This window comes from Dasypus novemcinctus, chromosome 4, assembly GCF_030445035.2.
Source record: "Dasypus novemcinctus isolate mDasNov1 chromosome 4, mDasNov1.1.hap2, whole genome shotgun sequence".
Lineage (NCBI taxonomy): Eukaryota > Metazoa > Chordata > Mammalia > Cingulata > Dasypodidae > Dasypus > Dasypus novemcinctus.
In genome coordinates, this window is record NC_080676.1 from 10894266 (window position 1) to 10921886 (window position 27621).

The 27621-nt window shown below is 34.1% G+C and overlaps 1 protein-coding gene across 6 annotated transcripts in view; it reads right to left on the bottom strand.

Moving 5' to 3' along the window:
• Positions 1 to 27621, bottom strand: part of XRN1 (5'-3' exoribonuclease 1) — a 132523-nt gene that overhangs the window by 92899 nt on the left and 12003 nt on the right. For all 6 annotated transcript variants that reach the window (XM_058295101.2, XM_058295102.2, XM_071214556.1 and 3 more), the window contains exons 2-15: positions 22480 to 22712; positions 18698 to 18795; positions 17423 to 17532; positions 17219 to 17329; positions 15962 to 16044; positions 14208 to 14295; positions 13959 to 14127; positions 13096 to 13163; positions 12643 to 12780; positions 9548 to 9614; positions 8875 to 8980; positions 7351 to 7440; positions 5358 to 5514; positions 3744 to 3863 (exon numbers count right to left, since the gene is read on the bottom strand). In XM_058295101.2, the coding sequence (XP_058151084.1) occupies positions 3744 to 3863; positions 5358 to 5514; positions 7351 to 7440; positions 8875 to 8980; positions 9548 to 9614; positions 12643 to 12780; positions 13096 to 13163; positions 13959 to 14127; positions 14208 to 14295; positions 15962 to 16044; positions 17219 to 17329; positions 17423 to 17532; positions 18698 to 18795; positions 22480 to 22712 (1638 nt within the window). The remainder of the gene's footprint in view (positions 1 to 3743; positions 3864 to 5357; positions 5515 to 7350; positions 7441 to 8874; positions 8981 to 9547; positions 9615 to 12642; positions 12781 to 13095; positions 13164 to 13958; positions 14128 to 14207; positions 14296 to 15961; positions 16045 to 17218; positions 17330 to 17422; positions 17533 to 18697; positions 18796 to 22479; positions 22713 to 27621) is intronic.

A 27621-nucleotide genomic window follows, 5' to 3' on the forward strand; every position in this document is an offset into this window, starting at 1 on the left:
GGCTGCACTTTCTTTCACACTGGGCGGCTCTCCTTATGGGGTGCACTCCTTGCGCGTGGGGCTCCTCAGCGTGGGGACACCCCTGCGTGGCAGGGCACTCCTTGCGTGAATCTGCACTGTGCATGGGCCAGCTCCACAAGGGTCAAGGAGGCTCGGGGTTTGAACCGCGGACCTCCCATGTGGTAAACGGATGCCCTAACCACTGGGCCAAATCTGCCCCCAACAAAATATTAATTGATGAAACTCTTTTCCAGACATACCTAACTAAAAATAAGATGTGAAAAACATTTTTTCTCCATTTCATAAAAAAAGTTTTTCCTTTAGAAAGAGGGAGCACTTTTGTTAATATATTGAGGCAGAATTTACTTTGTTAAATGTACAGACCTGAAGAGTATAGTTTGATGACTTTGGACAATTGCATAAATCCAAGTATAATCCAACATTTTCATCACCCAAGAAAGATCCCTCATGCCCATTTAGAGTTAATCCTTTCCCTCTCCCCACACACTATGAAACAACTGTTCTGTTTTCTTTCACTAAAGATTAATTTTGCCTATTCATATAAATAGAATCATATATAGTATGTATTTTTTTTGTATGTATGACTTCTTTTTCTTAACATAATGTTTTTGAAGTTCTTCCATGTTGCTGCATGTATCAGTAGTCTGTTCCTTTTTATTCCTGAGTATATTCCACACGCCCGCCTTGATAAATACCTAAGACTGGAACTGCTAGTTCCTAGGGTTGATGTTTATTTAACTTTATGTGTAACTGCCAGGCAGATAAGCTCAGCGCTTATGCTATTTTCTATTTCCACCATCAATGCATAAGAATTCCAATTGTTGCATATTCTTGTCAATATTTGGTATGGTCAGTTTTGTAAGTTTTAGCCATTTAAAACTGGGAGTGGAGTGGGGGTTACTCATTATGGTTTTAATTTCATTTCCCTGATGACTCATGACACTTAGCACTTCTTCATGTGATTACTAGCTATTTGTATGACTTGCTTTGTGAAGGGCCCGTCAAATATTTTGTCCATTTAAACAACTGGGTTATTTATCTTTTTATTATTGAGTTGTAGAGCTGTGTGTGTACTCAAGATATACATACTATACACATAGATGTTTTGCAAATAGTTACTCCCAGTCTTACTCATTTTTTAAAAACTTTTTATTTTGAAGTAGTTTCAAACTTATAAGACAGTTGCTAAGAAAATACAAACAACACCAACAAACTACCCTATTCCCTCCTCCCCTGATATCCAGATCCACCAATTTTAACATTTTGCCAACTTGGCTGTGTCATTCTATCTATTGTCTACCTGTCTGTCTGTCTACCTACCTATTTTCTGAACATTTGAGAGATGATTGCACACATCATAATCCTTAAACACATAATACTTCCATGTACATTTCCTACAAAAAATGATTTTCACTACGTAATCACTTTAAGAGCAGTTATCAAGTAATTTGTATATCAAGATACTTAAAAATGTTATAAAGCTTACATTCTATATTGCAATTTTTCTTATGTTTCAGTAATGTCCTTTTGAGCCTTTTCTTCTCCAATCATAGATCCCATCCAGGATCATGTATTGCATTTAATTGTCACTATCTGATTTTCTTTCCTTTTTTTAAATTGTGGAAACACATATACAACATAAATCTCATCCCAATCCTTCCCAAGCAAACCATTCAGTGAGATTAATCACATTCACAATGTTGCAGTACCCTCCCACCATCCATTGCTAGAACTTTCCCTTCACTCCAGAGAGAAACCCTACTCTTAGCTTGCATTTACTCCTTATTACCCCTGTCCCCATGCCTCGTAGCCTGTACTCTACTCTCAGTCTCTATGAGAGCGCATATTCTCTGATACATTCTTTTTCTTACCATGGGGCTTAAATTTCATATCCTAAATTTATAACAATCTTGCTTGCTTTGATAACAACTTAACTTCGATAGTACACATAAACTATGTTCCTAAAGCCTTTAGTCCCCACACCTTTATATAGTTTCCACAAAGAACATAGTTATATATCATGAATCCAAAACCACTGATTTATCATTACATTCCATGCATTTGCCTTTTAAATCCTAAAGGAATAAAAAATGGAGCTACAAATTGAAAATGTAGGGAAGCAGACTTGGCCCAATGGATAGGGCATCCGCCTACCACATGGGAGGTCCGCGGTTCAAACCCCGGGCCTCCTTGACCCGTGTGGAGCTGGCCCACGCGCAGTGCTGATGCACGCAAGGAGTGCTGTGCCACGCAGGGGTGTCCCCGGCGCAGGGGAGCCCCACGTGCAAGGAGCGCGCCCTGTAAGGAGAGCCACCCAGCGTGAAAGAAAGTGCAGCCTGCCCAGGAATGGTGCCGCACACATGGAGTACTGACGCAGCAAGATGACGCAACAAAAAGAAACACAGATTCCTGGTGCTGCTGATAAGGATAGAAGCGGTCACAGAATAACACAGTAAATGGACACAGAGAGCAGACAACTGGGGGGAGGGGAGGGAAAGGGGAGAGAAATAAATAAAAAAATCTTTAAAAAAATAAAATAAAATAAAATGAGCTGGTGATTCCTTCTCTTTTATTTTCAGAAAGTTTCTTTAAGATTGGTATTAATTCTTCCTTATATGTTTGATACAATTTACAAGTGAAGACATCTGGGCCTAGAATTTTCTCTGTGGAAAGGTTTTTAATTATGAATTAAATTTCTTTAAAAGATATACACTATTCAGATTCCATGTTTCTCTTCTCTGTTTTGTTAATTGTGTCTTTAGAGAAATATGTTGAATTATTGATGTAAAATTGTCCATGATACTCTTTATTCTTTTAATATCTGAAGGATCTAAAGACTGTCTGCATTTACATTCTTTTTAAAAAAAAAAATAAAGATTTTATAAAAATATTAAATATTTTGATATTGTTTTGTAGATATCAGAAATAAAAGTTATCATTGAATGCAAAAAAAAAAGAATGTAAGCACAGACAGCCTTTAGATCCTGCCATCCATCCATTAAAAAAGTGTTTGTGCTAGAAGGTTGTTTTTGTCAACTTCTTTTTTTAGTTAAGGGTTAAGTTCCACATTAAGAGATTGAAGACAACAAGCTATTGAAAAAAAAATCTTTAAATGTACAAAGTTGTTTATTTTTCTTGGTAATTAAAAAATACATAACCATTTAAACTGAATACACATTTAGTGTTTTATTTCCTTACTATACAAATTGTTATTACAAGGAACTGCTCCAGTCAGTTAAAACCTAACGAATACCACCTTTTCCTGTCTTATTTTTCTAAAAAGTATTAGTACATATATAATTTGTCACCCTTTTTATTCTAAACCTTTTGCTCATTTAATATAAGCATTTTGAACTACATGTTTCCCATTAGTTGCGTCATCCAGATCTTGATACGTTGTGTTTTACATTACGTCATAATTTTAAAGGTTTAGAATAAATTATCTAAGTCACCACCTTAAGAAGCTAAGAAAAGAAGCAGGTTAAAGCCAAACTAAGCTAAATGAAGGAAATAAAAAGGGTGACAAATTATATATGTACTAATGCTTTTTAAATAAAGTCAATCTAGTTCTCCTATAATTAGTGTGCCTACATGTTTTGGTGCATATAATGATGAAGCAAGTTGTTTAATCTCATGAACAGAACATAAAAGGTGATTAAAGTTATGTGAAATAATCTCTGATGAAGAATATATGTGTATATATAATTATTTCATGCACTGACCTCATCAATAAAAGGTATTAATACCACAGCTTCCCATTCCTGTTGTTTCCCATTTAGGTCTGTTTTAAAATCAGGTGGATAATATCCTATAATTGGTGAGTCTTCACTTGTCATCAAATGCTGTGAAAATATAAAATAGTGTAACAGAAGTGTAAGAATGTAAATAAATATAGATTTTTGTTACTGTATTTATAATATTTCCTTAAATGTTAGTTTCTAAAACAAACTAAATTCTTACATTTTAGATTTGCTACAATATGACTATTTTGATTTTCAACTATAGACTTCTAATTTCATTGCAGCTGACCTAGTTACTTAGAAAAACCATATTTACTTTGAACTTCAAATTCATCATTTTATTTTTTATTGTCTTTTCAACTCTATAAAACCCATACCTAAATTCTATTTTCCCATTCAGACTTCATTTCAGTACATTTCATAGATTTCTAAAGTCTTCAATTTTAAAAATTAAATTAAAAATTTACCTTCATGTCCTTCAAATCAATTTATCCTATTAAGAATTATATTGTTATCCAAGACAACTTAAGAAGAAAAAAAATCCTAAAATCAAAGAATCACTTCACCACTATTATCAAAGAGAAACACTACAATGAGACCCATAATTACTAGAGATTTTATAACAGCTATATACAAAGAAAGCATTAGAATTTCGTCTAGGATATGAATATGGAAGATTATGCTATAAAATTTTCAAAAGAATAAAACAGCATATTCCCAGGGGTTGTACTCAAAATATTTAATAACCCGTATGGTATGGGCACTAAGCAATCAAAACAGATGGGCTGTAAAATACCTGCATGGTCGTACTGGTACAGAGTGATTATCAACCCTTAACGTATCTGAAAGCAGGAAAAAAGCATCTAAGAAACTTATGAAGAAAGGGAAGTCAGAGGTCAGGATTAAGGATAGGTTAAGGTTCAGGAAGATGCAGAAGGAGTCTGACATTGTTCAAGCAGCAAAGGGTGTTGTGTACTTAAATCCTGGGATCATACCATGGAATTAGAAGAACAGATTGATACCACAGAAAACTAAATGAAGTTTTCCTTCAGAATCAGCTTAGTAGGCTTAGTATAATTTGGTGACCCCACCACCTCTGAAGTATCTTCCTCCTCCTAAGTGAAATATGTTAACCACAGAAAAGTCTTTCATTCCACAATTTGATAAATGAAATGCTTAAAACCCAAAATACACACTGAGTTGAGAAAAATGAGTCATTAGAACCATCCCTACTCCAATAGGTAGAAGGGTAACACAGAAAAGGAACAAATCTGTAAATATTAAAAAATATGTACAGCTTTAGATTTTGTCTGTTTCAGTTTACTTTTTGTACCATAGATACAAATTGAAGATGCACTTCAAGGTACTATAAAGGTTAGGCCTTGAATGGTTTATGGAGTTAGTTTATACTTTTAAAACAAAGATAACTTTAAATAAGGAATTATTTCTCAAGGGACTTGTTAAAGAAATACTGTATTTGAACTGAAAATAAGTATATTTCTCTACTTAATAAATTTAGGTACTATACTTCTAAGATCGGAAGAAGGGCTCCTAAATTTCAAAAAGGACACACAAACATTCAATTGTAAAACCCACCTGGTAGCATGCAGGAAGTAAATTTTTGCTAGCTGCTGGAAGTACTGCAAGAAGCTGTTCAAATGGCTTAAAAGGTTTTCCTAGTTCAAAATGGATTTTGAGTGTACTGATGTTGCGAATATCAGATAGGAAAGGTGCATAATGATAAGGGTAATACCTAAAAAACAGAATTGAATTTTAAACAACTGGCAATTTTGTGAAATGGTCAATATTAAGTATGAACCTTTTTCTGTATTTTAATAACACATAGCAACAATTTTAAAGGAAAAAATGATCACTCATAATTCTAGCACAAGAATATAATACACCAGTGTTGGAAAATTTAGGTTGCGTGACAGTAACAACGATCCTATCTCCTTAATTTTAAATAGCAGTTTTACATTTTGAAAATTGCAATGTATCATGTCATTGACATGTAATGTGTTTCTTTTAATTCCCAAACTGTTGATTGTGAATCTTTCAATCAAGAGATTGAACAGAAAAAATGAAGTTGAAGAAAGGGTTTCATCTAAGTCACTTGGATTTGGGCTTTCGAAGCAAGGGGCTGGGAACAGGTAAATGTTCTGAAAAAGTTCTAATCAGTTCTTTCAATAAGTGTAAGCCCACATGGCTGTTACTGCTTAGCTCTAAGAACTTTTATCTTCGAATTACTACATATGTTACTGTATTTGTGATAAGACTTAAATCATATAATGTATCAATCATAAATAGCAATTTATTTTTGTTTTTATTTAATGCCTTCTCATCTTTGACTACAGGTATAAATATTTTTACAAACACACAATTTTAAAATATCAGTATGTTCTTAACGTTTTTGACTAAGGACTAAAAAAAATTAGTATTTTTATATTCCATAATTATGACAGAGATTTCAAAAGAATAGGAAGTATAAGAAGCAGAATGGTGTGAATTATAATGGAAAATAAATAGACTTTGGAATCAGATGGGCTTGGACTTGATTCTTGGCTTTATAATCTTGGGAAGATTATTTAATGTCTCTGAGCCTCAATTTTCATTTCTTCACTTGTATAAGAGAGAAAACAATACATATCTTCTATAGTTGTGAGGATTATAAGAGAAAATGCTAATCAAATGCCTGGCTTTATTGCCTGTTAATAAAATAGGAATAACTTAAAAAATGGCAAATCAAGGATTTTTTTCCATTAGATTGATCTTCATAGGGTTCCTGATGTTTTTTAAAAGATTTTTTTAAAGGGCTACTAGTAAATGAAATCATAATTAAAACCACATTTATTATTTTGCTATTAGTTTGTTTTGCTAATGGGGTTCTGAAACAAAATCTAGCAGAAATGCTTTGAAAATAAAACCATAGAACACAAAACAAGCTATGTCATAATCTAAGAGTTTCTACTTTCCTTGAAATCATTTTTGGGGTTGTAATTTTTCTATTTTGGTAGATGGTTTGGAAAAGTAGATGGATTTGCTGGAATAGGAGATGAGAGAAATGAAGGATTACTACTATTTTTGGTCAAAGGAATTAATGAACATCCTGCCACTTTCTTCGTCCTCTGACCATCCTAATATTCCACAATATTCATGATAGAGAAATTTTCTTAAAAACTTACTATTGAAATTTCTTAAAAACTTATTATTGAAATTTTCAAACACATAATAAGGCAGATAGGAGAGTATAATGGACACCACTACATAACCATCACTCAGACACAATAATTATCAAGATTCTGCCATATTTGACTCATCTTGATGTGGAACTTTAATTTGTAGATTAACAAAGAACTTTTATTATGGGCCACCTACTAGGGCTGTAAATATTTTTGTTAGACAAAGTCTTTTTAAGAATTTTCATGTAAGAAGAGATTATTGGTATTTCATTTAAATTTGCCTATATCTATATCTTTTTTGAAATATTACCATAAACAGAAATAAAAGGAAAGAATATCTCCAAATGAGATTATAGTAGAATATACCATTATAAAAAGACACAACTTTATTTTTGTTTTCATTTCCTCACCAGCTCCAGGACTGAACTCCATGATAGTAATAATGCAAAATCCACTGTATTGCCTGAACATAACATGCAGCTTGATCAGCCAGAAAGTCACTGAAAATAGAAAAAAACATTTTTAATATAACATTATTTTTTGAAGACATGCCAGTGTCTCTAGGGCATGATAATTGCTGATACTGATCACATTTTGCTTCACGTATCTTTTATTTAATGAATAAGTTAGCTGAAAATTGTAATCAGGAAAATTCTAAAATATTCTTTTTAAAAAACATTATCTTGTCAGATTAAAGGTCTGCCTCAAAGATTTCCTAAACTGAGTATCAGAGTACTTAAACTTCCAGGCATATTTACTCAGCTAGTGTACTATGCCCTTGTCTTAAAGTTTGAGCATTTAGACAATGAAGCCTTTTATAAAGTATCATTACCATGCCCTTAAATGGCTGGGGTGGGATAAAAGAAGGGAATGTGAATTTTCTTTATCTGGGAGAAAAAAATCTGAGAGAAGAACAGGAGGAAATCAAGGAGGAAGATCAACCATAGGTACTACAGTTTTATATGATTGGAATCAAGGAACTATAAGAAGGAATAAAGGATTAGAAGTATAAATACTTTATTTAATTTCTCAAGTCTCAAAAGTTTTGCATGCTAATGGCACTTGACAAAGCTTCAAATCAGCTGGTGAAATGTACTAGAATTTCTATCATTCTTGTATGACTCTCAGAAGGATTATGTAAAGGATGAAAAACAGTCTGAGAGTATACATTTCATAGAACAAGGTCTAAAAGCTTGGACTATCCTTGAGTAGATCCTAAAGTAGAGCTAATGCTGGTGTTTTATTATTAAAAATATAACAAAAACAGGATATAAAATATGTACATACAAGTAGCATTTCATGAAACTCTTATTTCACTCACAGAGAAGCAGGTTCATCTAGCATTTAAGAGCATGGACTCTGGAGCTAGAATGCCTGGCTACTCAGTAGCCTTGGGCAAGTCACCTAACTCAAAATTCCTTAATTTCCTCAGCTGTAAAATAATTCCCCTCATCTCAAAGGATTGTTATGATACTTAAATAAGTTAATATTTTAAAAGTGCTTAGAATACTGCTTGGCATTGTAAGTGTTTGTTAAAAATAAACAAAACACAAACATAAGTACTTCATAATGTGATGTGCAATTAAAAAATAAATTGAAAACCACATTCCAGAGTCAGTTCTTAAGGAACCTCTGGACTAGGTATTATCTAGGGATGAGTCAGGTGGCCTTTGAGGTAAATTCTGATATGAGTTTTAAAAGATGGGAGGCAAAAAACAAACGATTTTCTATTTGATAATTTTTATTACAGGAATGTAACATCAGAATTAATACCATCTTCTCTAAAACCATTCTAGTTGAAAGATCGATAAAAGTTTATGAAACCAAAAAATTCTTCTCTCTCGATTCCTTACAATCAGTATTATGTTGTTTTCTGAGGAACTTGATAATCTAATTTTCTCTACTTTAAAGAGAAAGCATTAGCAAAAACGTACTCAGACACTACATCAACCCCCATCTTCGTCATGTAATATGTTCTTTTATATTGTCTAAACTCAGTTTCAAATAGGTCATCATCTTCAGTCTCATCTTCTAAATTATCTGGGGAAAAAGCCAGAAAGTTAGTAACTGACAAATATGAATATCCTGTTTTTCCACCGAATGCTTTGAGAAATACACATCAAAGTAAACGATCCAACATTACTGATTAGTACTAACAAAGGAAAGGTTTAACAAGTAGTCTGTCAAAGAAATAACATATATTGGGAAACGGACTTTGGCCCAGTGGTTAGGGCGTCCGTCTACCATATGGGAGGTCCGCGGTTCAAACCCTGGTCCTCCTTGAGCCGTGTGGAGCTGGCCATGCGCAGTGCTGATGCGCGCAAGGAGTGCCGTGCCACGCAAGGGTGTCCCCAGCGTGGGGGAGCCCTACGCGCAAGGAGTGCGCCCGTGAGCGGTGAAAAGAAAGAGCAGCCTGCCCAGGAATGGCGCCGCCCACACTTCCCGTGCCGCTGACCACAACAGAAGCGACAAAGAAACAAGATGCAGCAAATAGACACCAAGAAGAGACAACCAGGGGAGGGGGGGGAATTAAATAAATAAATAAATCTTTTTTTTTTAAAAAAAAAAGAAATAACATATATCAATATATATATAGTTTATACTTACCCTTAGAAGTTACCACTTCATCTTCATTTTTGTCTAAAGCAGCCCAACATATGGTGTTTTCCTGAGCCTATAACAATTATTGTTATAAAATTAATGGGAAGTTATATTTCAAAGTGAGTTTAACAGAGAGATTTTAAAAAATATTTAAAATAAAATGATATGATCTTTAAGTGACACTGCAGAAGCTCATTTAAAAAATAATTCTCAAATCGTGTAAAGTTTTTGGTTTTAGATCACCTGTTTTCTAAAGCTATACATTTTTATGACTTAGAATGTAACATACAAGCCTCTAAAATATATCTAATAATTAAATCTCATCATTTAAATAAACATGTATTCCAAGAAAAAAATACTTCAAGAATATTCAATTTATGTACAGAAAAGTAGATAAAATTATTCAACATTTGTCAATTCAAAACTTTTATAAGTCAAATTCTGGGCTACTGTTAACACAGTTTTTATTTGTTTATGCTTGAGTTAAATTGCTATAAATATTACCTATTTTCTGTATCTTAGAATCTTATCATTCTTATAACTGTTACCTATCCTCCACATCTTCATTTCACTTAGATGCAACCCATTTGCTTTTCTCTAGTTCTATTTTATCACAACCTTTTATTCTGTCCATATGTTTTTTCTCCTTTGACATATCGGTCTTTCTAGAACTTCTCTCTTTTCTGGTTATCTATTGCCAGTGATTATCATTAATTCTTCCCTGTTCCCTTATCTCTATTTCCTTTTCTTCTGAAAACTTTCACTGCCTGGGCTATTCCCCCTGCTCTTTTCATTTCATCAGTGTCTCCAAAGTTAATCACATATGACTAGAAGACTCAGGACATCTAAAGACTGAGCCAAGGTGGAGGAGCTGAGAGTTACTCACATGTATGTTTTGTAAGTAAGGATTCCCCAAAAGTTGCAGAGTCTATTTTTTAAGAGAAAAAACATACAGTAGAATGTAGGCTGACTGCTGCTAAGTTCCACTGAGGAAGAGCTAAACAATTAGAAGAACCAAAGTAGAGGAAAAGAAGATAGTTGGTCCTCCTGGAGTAAGTTATTAGGCCTGGACTTAAATAAAATCAGTACAGTAAGAACAGTGCAGGAAACTCATCAATTTCACCAGAATCCAATAATTATAGATAGGCTGAAAAAAATTTCAGAAGAGGTTTATTTTCAACTTAACAAAAATGAGACAATCTTTAGATCATTAGAGAAGTTTTACAGGACACTAGCATAGTCTAGCTGATCTATAATTTATTTACTAAGCACTAGCATTAATTATTGTCCTATTAATTACTCTTTAACAAGTCTACACCTGTACTTTATATAAAATTTGATATGTAAATCATTTCTATAGAAAACTGACGGGTCTGGTTAATGTCTTATAACATATGCTTTAAATGTCCACATTTCAAAAACTAAGTCATTGTTTTTAAATAATGTGTTTTTAAACTATATATACCTATTGAGCTCTTATATTTCTAAATGTTTTCCACACTTATTAATAGAATGGAAAAGTAAGCACCATGTTCTTCTTTGTGGTAAAAATAAGAAACTTATTTTAAATATCAATGTAAATGACAGGACCTAACAGAGAAAAAGAAACCAAAACAATTGAAAAACGATCATAGAGAAGAAATGAAAATGAAATGAAGCATTAATTGTCAGAATAAAGAGGATTTGGAAAATTGTTTATTCATGTTTAATTTTGTGAATTGTTTCTTTGAACCTTAACTGTCATAGTTGCATTTACATAATTTTAATTAAAACATAGTTATTTCTGATAGTTTTAAGCAAATGAAAGGCATTTCTACCCCATGCCTATGTCAGGCCCATAATTGGGGTTCAGTAGATATATCTTGACTTGTTTGGAACTGAAGGTCTGTAAGTGGATCGCAGTCCCTCTTTTTTTTTTTTTTTTTTTTCAAAGATTTATTTATTTAATTTCCCCCCCTCCCCTGGTTGTCTGTTCTTGGTGTCCATTTGCTGCGTCTTGTTTCTTTGTCCGCTTCTGTTGTGGTCAGCGGCACGGGAAGTGTGGGCGGCGCCATTCCTGGGCAGGCTGCACTTTCTTTTCACGCTGGGCGGCTCTCCTCACGGGCGCACTCCTTGCGCGTGGGGCTCCCCCACGCGGGGGACACCCTTGCGTGGCGCGGCACTCCTTGCGCGCATCAGCACTGCGCATGGCCAGCTCCACACGGGTCAAGGAGGCCAGGGGCTTGAATCGAGGACCTCCCATGTGGTAGACGGACGCCCTAACCACTGGGCCAAAGTCCGTTTCCATCACAGTCCCTCTTTAAACATTTGAAGTCTGATACAGTTTCAGTCACATAAAAAAACTCAACAATTATTATTTTCTAATCACACTCAACCTAGTAGACACTTTGTCCCTATTCTGCAGCTGCTGTGTTTCTTGAAGAGAAAATTTCCAATAAAGAAAGACTTATCCAGTCTATCTCTCTCCTTCATTTCCTCAGTTGGTGGTTTACCTCTAGAAACCAGGTTATGTTCTCAATCACTCACTTATCATGAGGTAAGTTTGTGTTTTTCAATAAATGGAAAGGTTAAGTGGTTTTCTCAGAAATAATGGGGAAACATAGGAAACTCTGGAATTCCTTTACATGGGAAGAATCCTTAAGAATAGTAGGGATGCACCTAAATTGGAAAATATTTGGTAATATGTATTCATGTTGGGGAGAAAGCAATTTCTAGAAAGTTTCTTTCAGGGTTTGAAGATTTTGAAGTTTGTGAAGTGTATCTCATTACAAAATAATTTTGGAGAATTTGCAAAGTATGGAAAGGTATGAAGGAAAAAATGTAAATTATTTACATTCTCATAATTTGATCTAATTGTATAAATGTGAAGTACTTCCTAATGTTTTTTCCTCGCTATTGTTAAAAATTAGACCATAATCTCTTTATCTTAACATTATTATTTTGTGCATTTTCACATTATTAAATAATCTTTAAAAAAAAAAAAAAAAAAAAAAAAGAAATGAAGCAACCCCCAAAAATCATAAGAAGGAAAATAAGAAGCAAGGTATAACTATTTTACCTTTCTAGCTAAAAAAATGAAAGGATACCTAAAAAAGTCATACCTTTGATTTTTTCTTTTCTTTGTAGTTCTTGGCTTCTTCTGCTGCAATACCTGCTGCTTCATTGAGGTACTTATTACCAACTTTGCTTTCAAACCACTTTAGGTCCACAAAAACTTCACTGAAGTGCTCACGATCAAACTGTATAGGAATATTTAAATTTATTTTAAAATAACTTAAGTATCTCTGGAAGCATATAAATCAAACTTTTAACAGTGATTACTTGTGGGGTATTAGCTATGAGGAAATGTTACTTTTTTTTACACACATGGGTACCTCTGCTATTACATTGAAAATTTAAAGGAAATAAAGGCAAATAAAAATAATTTAGGCAAAATTATTTATATAAAGTAATTGGAGTAGACGATAAAAACATTTCCTTCATGATTATGCAGATTGTTATAGACTATTAACAGCTGTCTTGGGGCAGGAAAAGAAAAACTTCTAGTTACTTACATCTGATAGCTTCACAAGGTACTTCTCAAATCGAGGTAAGTTGAGATGACCACTTTCATTAATATAACCTAAAAAGAACAAAACCTAAATGTGTACTAAAAGCTGTCATTACTATTTTCTAAATAATTCTACAAAATTCTTTCCACAAAATGTTCAACGTTGAAATTTTCCTAATTAAAAAAAAACCCATGTAGTGTTGTATTGTAACTGGCCCTGTTTTCTTGAAGTTTATGTTGCCATAATATATAACATGTAAGTACTGAAGCAAAAGAAAATAAATTCCATGTTAACATAATAATAATTTGTTAATTTGTTGTCACATCCACCAATATTTTCTAAGTTAATTAAAGTAATGTTTTTGGAACATATCTAGATCATTCAATTTGATAAAATAACTTAAGAAAAGGACTAACTCCCTGCTACTCTGTTGTCTGTTTTAATTCTACTTTATAACTGTTACAAATTTCCTCCTAAAGTATCATATTTGTTGGCCAATTTCATTTTAATTGAAAAGCTTTTCTTCATATTAAATATTCTGGTGCTTATCCATTCAGAAAAATTGAATTTCTATGCTTAACTATGAAAGGAGCGAAGTTAAGTCAATAACTTCTGCTGATTTTCTTAGAAGATTAAGGGCAAAGATTAGTCAGGTACCAATAAGTGAGGATGCTTAATTCTGGTTACTTCCAGTTTTTGTGAACTGCTGAAAATTACCTAAGAACTTGGCATTTTGGTTTAAAAAAACTTCAAATTTTCTATTTTAGTTATGCATGCAATAATCTAATGAACTGAGTGACACTTTTAAAGTAGCCTAATGCTAAATTAAAAGTAACCTCAAATGAATATTGTTAAGTTTTTCTTACCCCCAAGTTCTGGCAGGATGGTAATATATGTTCCATAAAGAAGGGGCAGTGCATCATGATTAATATGCAAATGAGGTAGATGAGGAATAAAATCATTGCCAACAAGAAATCCCATCAAAATCCAATCATCTATTATCTTTTCAATATCATATTTAAATGACACCTTGTCCTATGGCAAAATGGAGAAAATGTCAAATCCTATGGAAATTTGGGATTACAAATCTTGGTCCATGCTATACTAATACTTACTTTTAATACTGAAAACTCATAGTCAATATACTCTCTCATTAAAGACAAGTGTAAAAGGTGAAATGTGGTTTCTTCTGGTGCACATACCCTGTAAATCAGTCAGATGATCAAGATAGAGTTAATTATATTTCTAATTCCAAGTTTAACATGTATCAAAGCTTAAAATCAAAGTTACCATTATAAGTTGGTATGTAATTTATATGAAAGCTGTAATGGCAAATAAAGAAAATAAATATAATTGTTATTATAATAGATAAAAACACAATAAAGGGAAGTGAACTTGGCCTAGTGAATAGGGCGTCCGCCTACCACATGGGAGGTCGGCGGTTCAAATCCCGGGATTCCTTGACCTGTGTGGAGCTGGCCCATGTGCAGTGCTGATGCGCGCAGGGAGTGCAGTGCCATGCAGGGTTATCCCCTGCGTAGGGGAGCCCCACGCGCAAGGAGTGTGCCCCATAAGGAGAGCCACCCAGTGCGAAAGAAAGTGCAGCCTGTCCAGGAATGGCGCTGCACACAGAGAGAGCTGACACAAGATGACGCAACAACAAAAAAAAAAGAAACACAGATTCCCAGTGACGCTGATAAGGATGGAAGTGGTCACAGAGGAGCATGCAGCAAATGGACACAGAGAGCAGATAACGGGAGTGGTGGGGAAAGGGGAGTGAAATAAAAAATAAATAAATCTTTAAAAAAAAAAGCACAATAAAGTCCAAAATAATTGCTTTTTATGCTTTCTGCAGAAAAGGACCCAGAAGTAAGAAATCCTAAATAATATACAGTATATGTAAGAAACTTGTGGTATCTGGCCAATTTAATCTGGTCATGAAAAAAACTAGTAAATGAGTGAATATATACTTTTATAACCACTGGAGAATCATCCAGGGCTACAGTGGTAAAGTGCTATCACTTCTTAGGTTTTTTTTTTTCAAAGATTTATATATTTATTTAATCCCTCCCCTCCCCTTGTCTGTTCTCTGTGTCTATTTGCTGCGTCTTGTTTCTTTGTCTGTTTCTGTTGTTGTCAGCAGCTCGGGAAGTGTGGGCGGCGCCATTCCTGGTCAGGCTGCACTTTCTTTCGTGCTGGGCGGCTCTCCTTACGGGGCGCACTCCTTGCGCGTGGGGCTCCCCTACGCGGGGGACACCCCTGCGTGGGGGACACCCCTGTGTGGCACGGCACTCCTGTGTGGCACGGCACTCCTTGCGCGCATCAGCACTGCGCATGGGCCAGCTCCACACGGGTCAGGAGGTTCGGGGTTTGAACCGTGGACCTCCCATGTGGTAGACAGACGCCCTAACCACTGGGCCAAGTCCGTTTCCCCACTTCTTAGTTTTATCTTTCCTTGGCTTAATATAGAATTCTCTATTCCTGACCTTTGGCCTATACTCTAAGTTTAAACACAAGTAAGAACATAAACTGAAAGAACTGCATCTCTCTAAGAATACAATCATGACCCAGGAAAGCCAGACATACATATCAAGTTCTGAAGTAGATAAAGTAATTTTCTGAAGATTGAAGTTTGCTAACTTCTAAATTTGCCTTTATTCAGGTAAAATTAAATAAGTCAAACTGAGTAAAATATTCTGGTCATCAAAAATAATTACAAGGCAACTATATGCTTTAATGGAGGTGAGGGAAAGGCAAATTACCTTTACAATTTTTTCCTCTGACTCTATAGTGGGACAAAATTAACTTCTCTTAAGATAATAGGCTTAATTTTTGTTCTTTCTTCCAACATAAATGAAGTATGATTTACCTTTGCGCTTTTTTGCCACCAAACCGAACTTCTTCTCTTAAAAGAGAGAAATGTGCCTCATGACTTGTTAAGCCAAGCATAATCTGTAGAAAATGATTGAGAAATGTTTCTACCATTTTTATGGTATCAGGTTAACAAAGCAATCAATTTAATAACATTTTTATAGAGAGAACATGTTTATTTGAGGATAGTAAAGAAACAGTACGTTAAATATACAAATATCAAAATATGATCCTTGGTGAGTTATGAATGAAGTATACTTTTTAAAGGAAGAACTGTTCACCTTAGACTCATATGGCTTTTATTAACTGCCACCACGCAACTCTCCCCTCCAATCACAAAAACCTTCTTTTTTTTCCTGCATGTTTCCCTTTGCCATGGGGGAATGGGTTGGAAGTGAGAGGCAGCAGCTTTTCAGTGACAGAAGAATCTAGGACACTTCTGGAGATGATGATACCTCTAATGTAAGTAAACCCAGAAAGAACTAGAAAAGTGTACTATCAGTTAATTTTCTAATGTAAAAATAGTCTAGTGAGACACATCAAGCAATTGTAATACATACTGTTTACTTTATTTCAATCCTGATTTAAACAAATCAACAAACAAAACCCACAAAATAAAACATTTATGAAGCAATCAGGGAAATTAGAATACAAACTGTATTTATATATTAAGGAATTCTTATTCATTTTCGTTTTATATGGGATAATGGAACTCTGGTTATGTTTTTAAAAAGAATCCTTCTCTTTAGACAAATATAATAGTTATAGATTAAATGATATAATATCTAGTCGGGGGGACAGATGTTTAGGGGTAGGAATTAAAAATTAGTTAAGGTGGATGAAGGGCAAAAGTGGGATTTATACTATATTCTTTACTTTTGTTTATGCTTGAAAACTTCCATAATAAAAACTTAAAACAACATAAAAGCCTAGTAAAGTTATTTGGGTCATGGAGTTTTCATATCGTGTGTTTAAGCATGAGGGAAAAAGGGCCCCCTTGACTTACCTCAGCAGAGTATTCACACAGCTAGGGTGGGTCAGGTCTGCAGACCCTATAGAAACCTGCTTATCAAACTATGGCAAAACAGTTCATTGTCCAATTGTTTTAGTACTCTGGTAATGGCTGAAGTAGGAATCTTTATCATATCGCCAATACTTGTTGCCATAGTCAGAAAACTTCTTACCTAAGACTAAGTTTCTTAGATACCTAACTACAATGGTACAAGTTTATAATAACAATAAACATTATACCTACCAAGTCAGCATCTAAACCATACAGACAGTGTCTGGTGTTTGGATCATGATCTGGCTTTGCTTTCTCGGATCTGATGAATTCCATGATTTTATGCTCTCCTTCTCCGGGAGTCTGAATATAATGTTTAAAAAAAAAGTGACAATATGCTATGCTTCAGAATATTAAAAAGAAAAAAAATTATTTAAATTTTAAAAAGACAATAACCTCATGGCCTGAGAAGTAGATGGTAACCCCTTGCCATGACTTGTCTGTGGAAATCTTCATGTTTACAAAATACTTCAGATGTTCATGTAATCTGGCCATGAATTCAGTCCCTATAAAAACGTTTAAAAAATTATCATCTGAGAGACACAGAACAGTGAGTTCTCAGTGAGAATGCAAAATTAGACCTGGGTATCCAGGGAAAGCTAGGTATAAGATCTTCAGGGAAGGTGAGAAGCTCTTTTCTTTATCCTGAAAAGTTTCATTATCCCTTTCCCTAGCAAATATCACAACTGTTTCTAATTTTACTGGTCACCCTAGAATAAAGCCAATGTCAGAAAGGGAAAGTCGACGAATGTTACTACTGTCTTCAAGTATTTTCACACAAGGACGGACCTCTAATGAAACTCAATCTTCTATTTCCTCTCTTTGCTGGATTCTGATATTTTTCTTTAAGGCATGCAGCATCATCAGATTAATCATATTAATCTGGAAAATAATTATCAATAATCTGCAAACTGAGTCTAGAGTGATGACATTTTAGGAAAAGACCAGATGGTTAATAGTCAAAGGCAATACAGTCTTATACCACAAACAGGATAAACTGGTTATTAAATTAAGCAACATGTGATTACAGAATAGAATGAAAGGGGAAATTACCATAGTTAATAAAGAATTTATGAGAGAGTAAGACTGTTAAGACTTTTTCAAAGGAAAGGATTATTACAATGTTAGACAAAGCTCCTAGGAAGTATGGAGTATGATGCTGCATATAAAATTTAATTAAACCTATAATATTAATAAATTCATTTTTCCTTATAGTCACAGAAATCTTAACTGCCTCTGAGAGGTAAAGTAGTGAGAGCTCTGAACTAGGAGAGTGGGTTTCTCATCCTGAACACTACAAGTTAGCAATATGAACTTGGGTGAGTCACAGTCTCACTGAGTCTGTTTCATATTAATAAAAGGCAAGAACAGGACTGAATGATTTTATATTTCCCCGTAGGTCTCTGAAATTCTGTGTATCTTGCAAAGTCCTGACCAACCACAGCTATTCTTATCAATGTAAGGTAAATCCCTACAGTGGGTCTATACAGAAGCACTTATGACCAAGCTGACTAAATTATAATATAAGGAAACTCAAATGGGAAAATATAGCAAATGAAAACCTAGGGCCAAAATAAAGAGCCTAGAAAAGAAAACTTTTTCCAAAAAAAATTAGTTTTTGATTTACATTTTAAACAGTAAATCTCAGAATTTTTCTCTCAGTGAATTTACCTGGTGTAATACAGTTGGAATCAAATCTGGCTTCTGAAGGAAGAGTTTCTCCCTTCTCGACTGCCTTTTTGATTTTGTCTTCTGCCTCCTTTGCTGACCTTAAAGGTTAAGGAAAAAAAAGGTCAAACTTTCTTAAAAAAGTAATGAAAACAAACTGTTTAGATGTTTTTATAATGAAAATATTAATTCATCTATTTCATCTGAAATCCTAAAGGATCAAAAATATTCATCTTGAATGATTAAAATTGATAAAGATGAGCTTCAGAATTTTGTTTTTATTTATATAAATAACTACATTTTCCAGATAAGGACTATAAAAGCAAAATATTATAAACAGTATAAAATCAATGCAGAATAATTTCAAATGATTATTATAAAGTAATTCTTATCACAAGGATATAGCAAATTGGTTCTAGAAACACAAATTCAAAAGTACAGCTTTATAGATTTATTTATATATATTTAATGATATCAAGAAAGAAGAATATTAAATTGACCTCCAAGGATATTATACAAAATACAATAATAAATATTAATAATAAAACCTTTGGGTTTCCTCTTTAAAAATGTAAAATTAAAGGCTAATAACATTAATGACAGCAATTTGCCAAAATCATCTTATTTTCAGGGCAATAGGATTTACTAGAAAGAACATGAGTTTTAGAGTCATATGGACCTAGGATTGAATACATTTGTCCCATCCTTGTCTGGTCTCTCCTGGAAACCATTTGCAGCACACCATATGCCACATGGTATACTAAATTAGGAAGCTCTGCTTTAAATACAATTTCTACAGCTTGTACTAGCTCTATCCACTGTGCCTATGGAAATCTATTTCTGTGATGAACAAACTCTTCTTCATATTTAACCTTTCTCTTGTACCAAACTCTTTCAATATAATAAAAACTCTGAAGGTACCAACTCATTCATCATCTTCTCAGTGGAAGTCATTCTTTTCTCTCTTTTCCCCATCCTTCTTTTAAAAAATGACTATTCAGTGTTAGTATATGACAAGTTCTGGGGGTATAACAAAAGAGATATGATATCCGTTATCACAGAGCCTATACTCTGGTGGGGAAATAGAAAATTAAATAGCTATAACATTTAGTCCAGTTGTAATATAGAGAATATTTTGGACAGGTACAAGGTAAACCAGTTTAAGGCTACAGAAGCGATCTAGATGAAAGATAATAGTGGTCTAGGCTGAGATAGTAGCAGTAAACATGAAAAGAAATAAATACATGTGACAAATTAAGAAACTGGAAAAATAGGACTCAGATGTAGGGAATGAAGCAGTCAGAGAAATCCAAAATTATTCTTGGACTTCTGGATTAGACAACTAGGTGCATGGTTTACAAAAATAGGAAACATTTACAAAATAGGAAACATATGAGGGAGGGCAGTTTTGAGGTGAAGATAACAAACTCAGTTCTGAACCTATTAAGCCTGAAGTGGTGGTGGGGGGTGGGGGGGATAATCCAAAAGGAGACACTTAGCAGACATCTGGATATAGAGGAGCTCAGGAAAGAGAGCCACCAGAAAGATAAATTTGGGAGTAATCAGCACACAGTAATTAAAGCCATTGGCCCTCCAGATGCCAAAACAGAACCTCAACATATGCAATATTTATGAAAAAAATGCAGAGGAAGAGAAGATGACAGGGAAATTAAGAAGCCAAGGGGAAGTGTGGTTACAAGGTCAAGGAAAGGCAACAGTTCAAGAAAGAAGGCATGGTCAACACTCTTAAATGCTGTAGATAAAAGAAGTAAGATAAAGACAGAATTATTCTTTGGATTTAGCCATAAGGATACTATTTGTACTCTTGTAAGGAATCATACCCATGGTGGGGATGAAAGCCAAATGGCAGATTTAGAAATGAGAAAAAGATGAAGAATTAAAAATTATAAATGGAGAAAACAGTCATTCTGGAGAATGACAAAAAGCTGACTGGGTAATTTCTGGGAAACATAGGACACTCAATGCCAATATAGTATTTAGAAAATGCTTGTTGTAGTGATAGTGCATTGGCTCTCAACATCCATGCTATTCCGCTTCAAGTTTGTCTTCTCTTATTGAAGAGGTTAGAAAGCTAGAAAAAAAATTCTCAGGCTTTCCTGCAGCTAGGATTCTGGACATAATTTAAATTTTATCAATTACATACCTCCATGTCAGGTTTGGAAGGTGGAAGTGTGCCTGTACAACAATAAAGGCACTGAGATTGTGTGTACCTATTATGTTTGGCAATGGTAGAAGAAGTCCCAGTATTCAGTAGCTTCGTAGGTGCTGAGAGGCAAGGCACATGGCATCTGTGTTTTTCAGTGCAGATCTGGTAGTTGCATTGGGGCTCTGGAGCTAACAGATGCATTGGTGGCTTCATGTTTGCTGAATTGAAACTAAAGTGATGTATTCTTGGAGCAACAGTTCAGACTGTAACTTCTTCATTTCTAGATCACAGCTAGAGGAATAAATTGCTGGAATCAACTGTTCTGGTGGGAGCTTCTGAACTCCTTACCTTCCTGAATGTGTAACAGTTGTGACTGGTGGTGTAGTTTTGGTCTGGAAGTCATTTATGAAAGATCCACCTATACTCCTACTCCGTTGCTTCTTACAATGATTTTTATAAGCACCAAACATTCCCTATATTATATCTCTCTTTGCTTAAAAAAGCTAGAATGGTTTCTGCTACTGCCACTGAATCCTGACTAATTCTTCCTCAACATTTGGTTTTCTAGCCCAGTGGTTCCACAAAACTAGTTTAACAAATCTCAGAGGAGTCTGGTAAAAATACAGTTTCCAGGATCCAATTCCTAAACATTCAATGCAAGTAAATCTTGGGTAGTACTTGAAAATCTAGATGTTAGTAAAGATGGCTCTTGCCTTCAAGGAGCTCAGTCTTTCCAATATTTATAGAATCTTTTCTCTTTTGACATTTAAATCAGTACATTTTACCACTGTCTTTCCATTCTCACTTCTGGCCTTCTTCTAGACACTTTTCAACCTTCCTTGATGATTTGCACATTTGACTCATCAAGTATGCTTTTCACTTCTTTACACTGTTTTGTTTAAAGAATTCATTATACTAATCACCCATCAAACACAGGGTTTCTTGCCTTCAATTCTAACAACCTTCTTAATTCTACTTCTATTTACTCAAAAACAGGGACAAAGACTAATCTCACTGTTACTCAGAAATATTCCACACATCTAGGATCTTAAGTTTAACATCCTTTCCCTGTCCTCAACCTTTTTTCATCCTGTTATTTTTACTACTTCCAGACTCACACAGTGGTGCTTATAATACCTTGAGTGATCTCCCTCATTTCTCTTTTCATGGTCCATCAATTACTTTCTAAACTCACTTGCTTTTCTGTCCAATTTGGACCTAATGTTCACTCAACATCAGCATCTGGAATACTGGGTCCAGACAGTCAATAAATGTTTGTTGTACTTCCCAGCCCAGAGTAGGCCATAAGAGGGACTTTTTTCTACTCTAACATTTTCAAATTACCAATAAGAAATCTGAAAAACCTGTGACCAAGAATAACTAACAGAATGACTTTATATAACCTAATATATACTTTGAAAAATGACAGTGTGCATGAATTTTTAGACTCATTTACTTGACTGGAAAAATGTGACATTATGAGATATTCCCATTTCTGGGAAAATTTAAGCAGAAAATAAACAGGAACAGAAGATACACTGAGTTAGATCAATTACCTTTAAAATAATATAATTTATTAATCTTAATAGTAATGTAAAATAAACCATAAAGGTTTTACCTAAAACGCCTCCCACGCTGTTGGTTCATTTTTGCTCGAGGAGCCACACCATCAACGGCCATAAAGAATATTTTCCTAGGTTTAATAATGCGAAACAATACCTCCAAGTAGTGAAAAATATCATTAAAGATTTTATCATCTGAAATTCTGAAGTGAACATCGTCATCATTAGGATGGGAACACTGATGTATAATTCCATTCATATCTAGGTATAAGTTGTCAAATTCAGGAATCTAAACACAAAGAAAATTGTGCAAGATCATTAACTGTAATCATAGATATCTTAGCAGCAAGGAAAAGTGATTAGACAATGATAATAACAGGATATAGGGCAGTCTAATTTTACCAAAACTGAGTTAAAAAAAAAAATATATATATATATCTAGAGACAGATTGTGTAGTTAATGCAACAATGGCTGAACAAATTTACTGTTGGGAAATTATCTACTTATTTAAAATAAGATAACCTGGGAAAACATCAAGTGAAGCACTTGGTTCATTTGATTCTCAAAACATTAGTTTCTTTTCTTCTGACTATTTGACATTCGACTTTGCCAAAGACCCAATTTCCTGTATAAAATAGGTAACATAATACCCATTTATATCAAAAGGTAGCTTATACATGGTCATTGAGAGGTTTTGCAAATGATTTTAAGTCTTATTATATATTTGGTTTAACTGAAACAGTGTTATTGATTTGGTTATATTAATTTAAATTTAGGTAGCCTTGGAAACTAACAGATTTCATGTTTTTGAAATGTGGATTAAATGATTTCTAAATCTTGATTAAAGGCATCTACTTTTGTAAAAAAAATCTTAATTCCTCTGGTTCTCATTTACCTGTAGACTTTTATTTTTCCTCTATTTAAATGTTAGTGATCAAGTAAGGGAAATGCTACTGAAAGAAATATACACTCACAAGAAACAGAAATGGGAATAATAGTTTTAATATCTAGTGTAATCAAAGACTTTTAGAATAGTCTGACTTACATACTAATTAAATAAAATTACTTTGAATTTTTCAAACATAAAAATATAATGTGACTTCCTTTTATAAACCTAATGAAGAAAATCACCTCTGAAATAGCAATTCAAGCAATATACATATAGCAATACATGTTCCTATTATTGAGAAAATGGCATGCCTTTCTTTTCAGTATTTGGGGTGAAAAGTTTTGGGCTTTGAATCAGTGAACACCTCGAAATATATTTATAAAACACCCAGGTATAAAATATTGTACTAGGCATCACATGAAAAATTTTAAAAGTTGCATTCGATATAATAGGCTCAACTGACATGATAACTGATCTTATGTGATCTTTAAAAACACATTTAAACACACTTTTTGTTTCAAGAAATCTGAAAACCTCATTCAAAATCCCAATGTGATGATCCCAAAGCTTTCCTAGGAAAATAAACATGCAATAATCCAGGAAAAGTATTAAGAAGAGTAATAAGGGGAAATTTGCCTTATACAACATTTGTCTTAGCTTGTCAGGGCTTCTACAATAAATACCATAGACTGGTTGCCTTTAACAACAGGAATTTATTGCCTCTCACTTGTAGAGTCTAAAAGTCTAGCATCAAGGTATCAGCAGGCTGTGCTTTTTCCAACATCCTGTGGCATTGTGGTGGTAGCTTGCTGACAAACCATAACTCGGTTTCTGCCTCTACCACATGGCCATCTGTCTCCTTCTGATTCCTCCTACTGTGTCTAAATTTCCTTTGCTTACCAGGGCTCCAGTCATTTCGGATTAAGGCCCACCTTGATTCAGTTTGGCCTCATCTTAACTGGATCTTTGAAGATCCAGTTCAAAGTTCAATCTTGTGGGTTAGATTGGGGGTTAGGGCTTGGACGTGTCTTTGTGGCAGACTTGATTTAATTCATAACAAACATGATTCAAATCAAAACAATTTTAAAAACTACAGAACAGATCATCTGAGTGAATCAAATAGTCAGGAAATAGTCCCAAGTATTATGAAAATTTAGTAAATAAGGAAAGTACTTCAAATGAGTGAAAGAAAGGCATGAGGGCAGCTAGCTAGCCCTTTGGGAACAAAACAAAATTGCACTTAACCTTAAAATAAAATAAATCCCCAAAGAGGTAAAAATTTAAAGTGAAGAGTATAAACACACACACATATATAAAGAAATGATACACAAATATTTTAGTAATCTTCGGGTGGGGGGGCATTGGCTTTCTAGAAATGTATTTTTTAATTTTAGGGCTAAAAAAAATGCCATAAAGTTCAATTGGAAATGACAAAATGTAGGGAAATGCTGGCAAATTAGGACAGAGTTAATATCCCTAATATACAAAGAATTCTCAAAAATAGTTTGAAAAGATAGGAAATATTTAAAATGGGCTTAGAAAATACAATGCAATTCAGAAAAGAAGACACAGAAGTATAATCAACCTATGAAAAGATGCTCAACATCAAAAAATTTCCAATTAAAATCATACCCCCAACAGTTTAAAAAGACTGACATTATTCAGTATTGGGCAAGGTTTTGCGGAATTGTTATTTTCATATGTTATAGCTTTAATAGCTGATATTTATAAAGTACTTGTTAGATGCTAAACATTGGGCTAAACATTTATATTTATTTTCTCACTTAATTTTCCTAACAACTCTATCAGGTAAATATTTAGTATCCCCATTTTACAGAAAAGTGCTAGAAAAGAGAGATGGGATTTACACCCAGTCGTCTGGGTTGGGAATATAAATCTGTAACTAATAGAAAATACATATCGAAATTTGAAATGGGGAGTGAATTTGGCTCAACAGATTGAGAATCTGCCCACCACTTGAGAGGACCAGAGTTCAAACCCTGGGCCTCCTGACCCGTGTCATGAGCTGGCCCACCCGCAGTGCTGATGCGTACAAGTGCTGTGTCACGCAGGGGTGTCCCCCGCATAGGGGAGCCCCATGCGCAAGGAGTGCTCCTGTAAGGAGGGCCACCCTGCACGAAAAAAGTGCAGCCAGCCCAGGAGTGGTGCTGCACACACGGAGAGTTGATGCAGCAAGATGATGCAACAAAAAGAGACACAGATTCCTGGTGCCGCTGACAAGAATATAAGTGGATACTGAAGAACACACAGCGAACGGGCACACAAAGCAGACAACTGGGGCAGGGGAGGGGAGAGAAATAAAATTTTAAAAAATAAATGAATCTTAAAAAAAATTGAAATGTGTATATGTTTGACCCAGGATTTCTACTTTTGGAAATTTATTTGAGAAATAATCATAAATGTGCACAAAGATACAAGTACAAGAATATTCAAGATGGTATTATTCAGAAAGATAAAAAATGAAAATAACTGAAATACCTAATAGGAAAATAATGATGGTATACCCATAACAAATGATGATCTATGATGATACAGATTCATACTTGACATGGAATAATATGGTAAAGTAACAAAAGTGGATTATAAAACATCAGAAACATCTCATTTACAGAAAATATTTATCTACATGTTTATCTACACAGAAAAGTTTGGAAGTATATAGAAATAGGATGTTACTAGTAGCTATCCCTGGATGATGGAATTTCTGTTGCTTTTTACTTTCCTCTAGATTATATAACAGCTTTTACAACTGTCTGTATTATCTGAATTTTTTATAATGAGCACATATTGCCTTTTTAATCTGAAAAAAAAACTAACTTTTTTTTGGAAAAATATTTCTAAAATTCTTTTAGGATTTAGATTAGTAAAAAACACACAGAAAGATTAAGTAATCACCATCTTACAAGGTGAAGAAAGTGGGAGCACTCAATAATCTTGCTGCTTCCCAGAGATATTACATCAGCAAGATAGAAATTTCAAGGTTATTTCATACTTTTCCCTCTCCCTCAACCCCATTATCTAATTAGTTGTTGAGTTTTGAAAAATTTTAACTTCTAAAATGTTTCTAGACTCATACTCTCCTATCCATTCCCATTATCCTAGACAGTGCCAACTTTTTCTCTATCCCCGGGGCTTTCGCCTTGGTTCAGACACTCAAGGTTTTCCAATTGGACTATTTGCTTCCGGGTTTTCCCTCACCACAGTTAGAGCCATTTTTCTAAAATATCATCTAAGCATGCTGCTTTATTCCTTAAACCCATATCATACAACAAACTCCTTAATACCATAAAAAGACTTCCATGATTTGGCTGTTACCTTTCCTAATCCTATATGCTTTCCTGTTTTCATATTATAGCCTACAGGCTAACTACAGCAAATTACTCAGAGCACTAAATACATTGGGCTGTGATTTTAACCTCTGTCACTTCAGAGATACTGTTCCTACTTCCTGAAATGCTTTTCCCTGCTTCTTGCTCCTCCTACCATTCACCTTGTGAATTTCAACTCATCCTCAAAATCCAGTTAAATCACCTTTGTCTGGAAGCTTTCCCTTACTCACAGGGAAATGATACTCCCTTCTTTATGTCATATTTTGCACATACCTCTCTTACTTATACTAGTATAAAGCATCTAAGCATTTTCTAAATGTTAGCTTTTGCTATTCCTGTTTTCCAAATCTTTCAGATTTTAGCATCTTGAGGGCAGGAACTACATCTTACTTTTTGTGTGTTCACAACACATACAAGAGTGCCTGGCACATATCAGATACTCAACAAATTTTTGTTAAATGCTTAAGCATATGTATCTGTCCTCCCTGGTGAAACTGAGATCCTCAACACAAGGGCTCTGATTTAGTCATTAGAAACCTTAGCACATTGGACACAAAGTAGCAATCAACAATACTTAATGAATAAAAAAACAAATGAAGTTTTCCTTTAAATGAACATAACACATGGAGCCTAAACCTCTCTGAATAAGCACTTATACTGCTTTAAACTGTGGTTAAGAATTAACATTCTTTACATATACACTTTTTTAAAAAAGATACTTAGATTACATAAAAAATATAGGTGATTCCCATATGCTCCAAGAATTAACATTTTAGTATCTTATCTTTTCAAAACACTAGTTTCTTTTTGTTAGTATAACTCTGTATCCCATTTAGTGTTGTTGCAAATCCCTCTTATATAAAAAACTACCAATATATATTTGATTGAATGATTAAAAGATCTGTTAACAATTCTTTCGTTAGTTATTTTATTCATTTGAAAAGATCCCAAGGTTTTG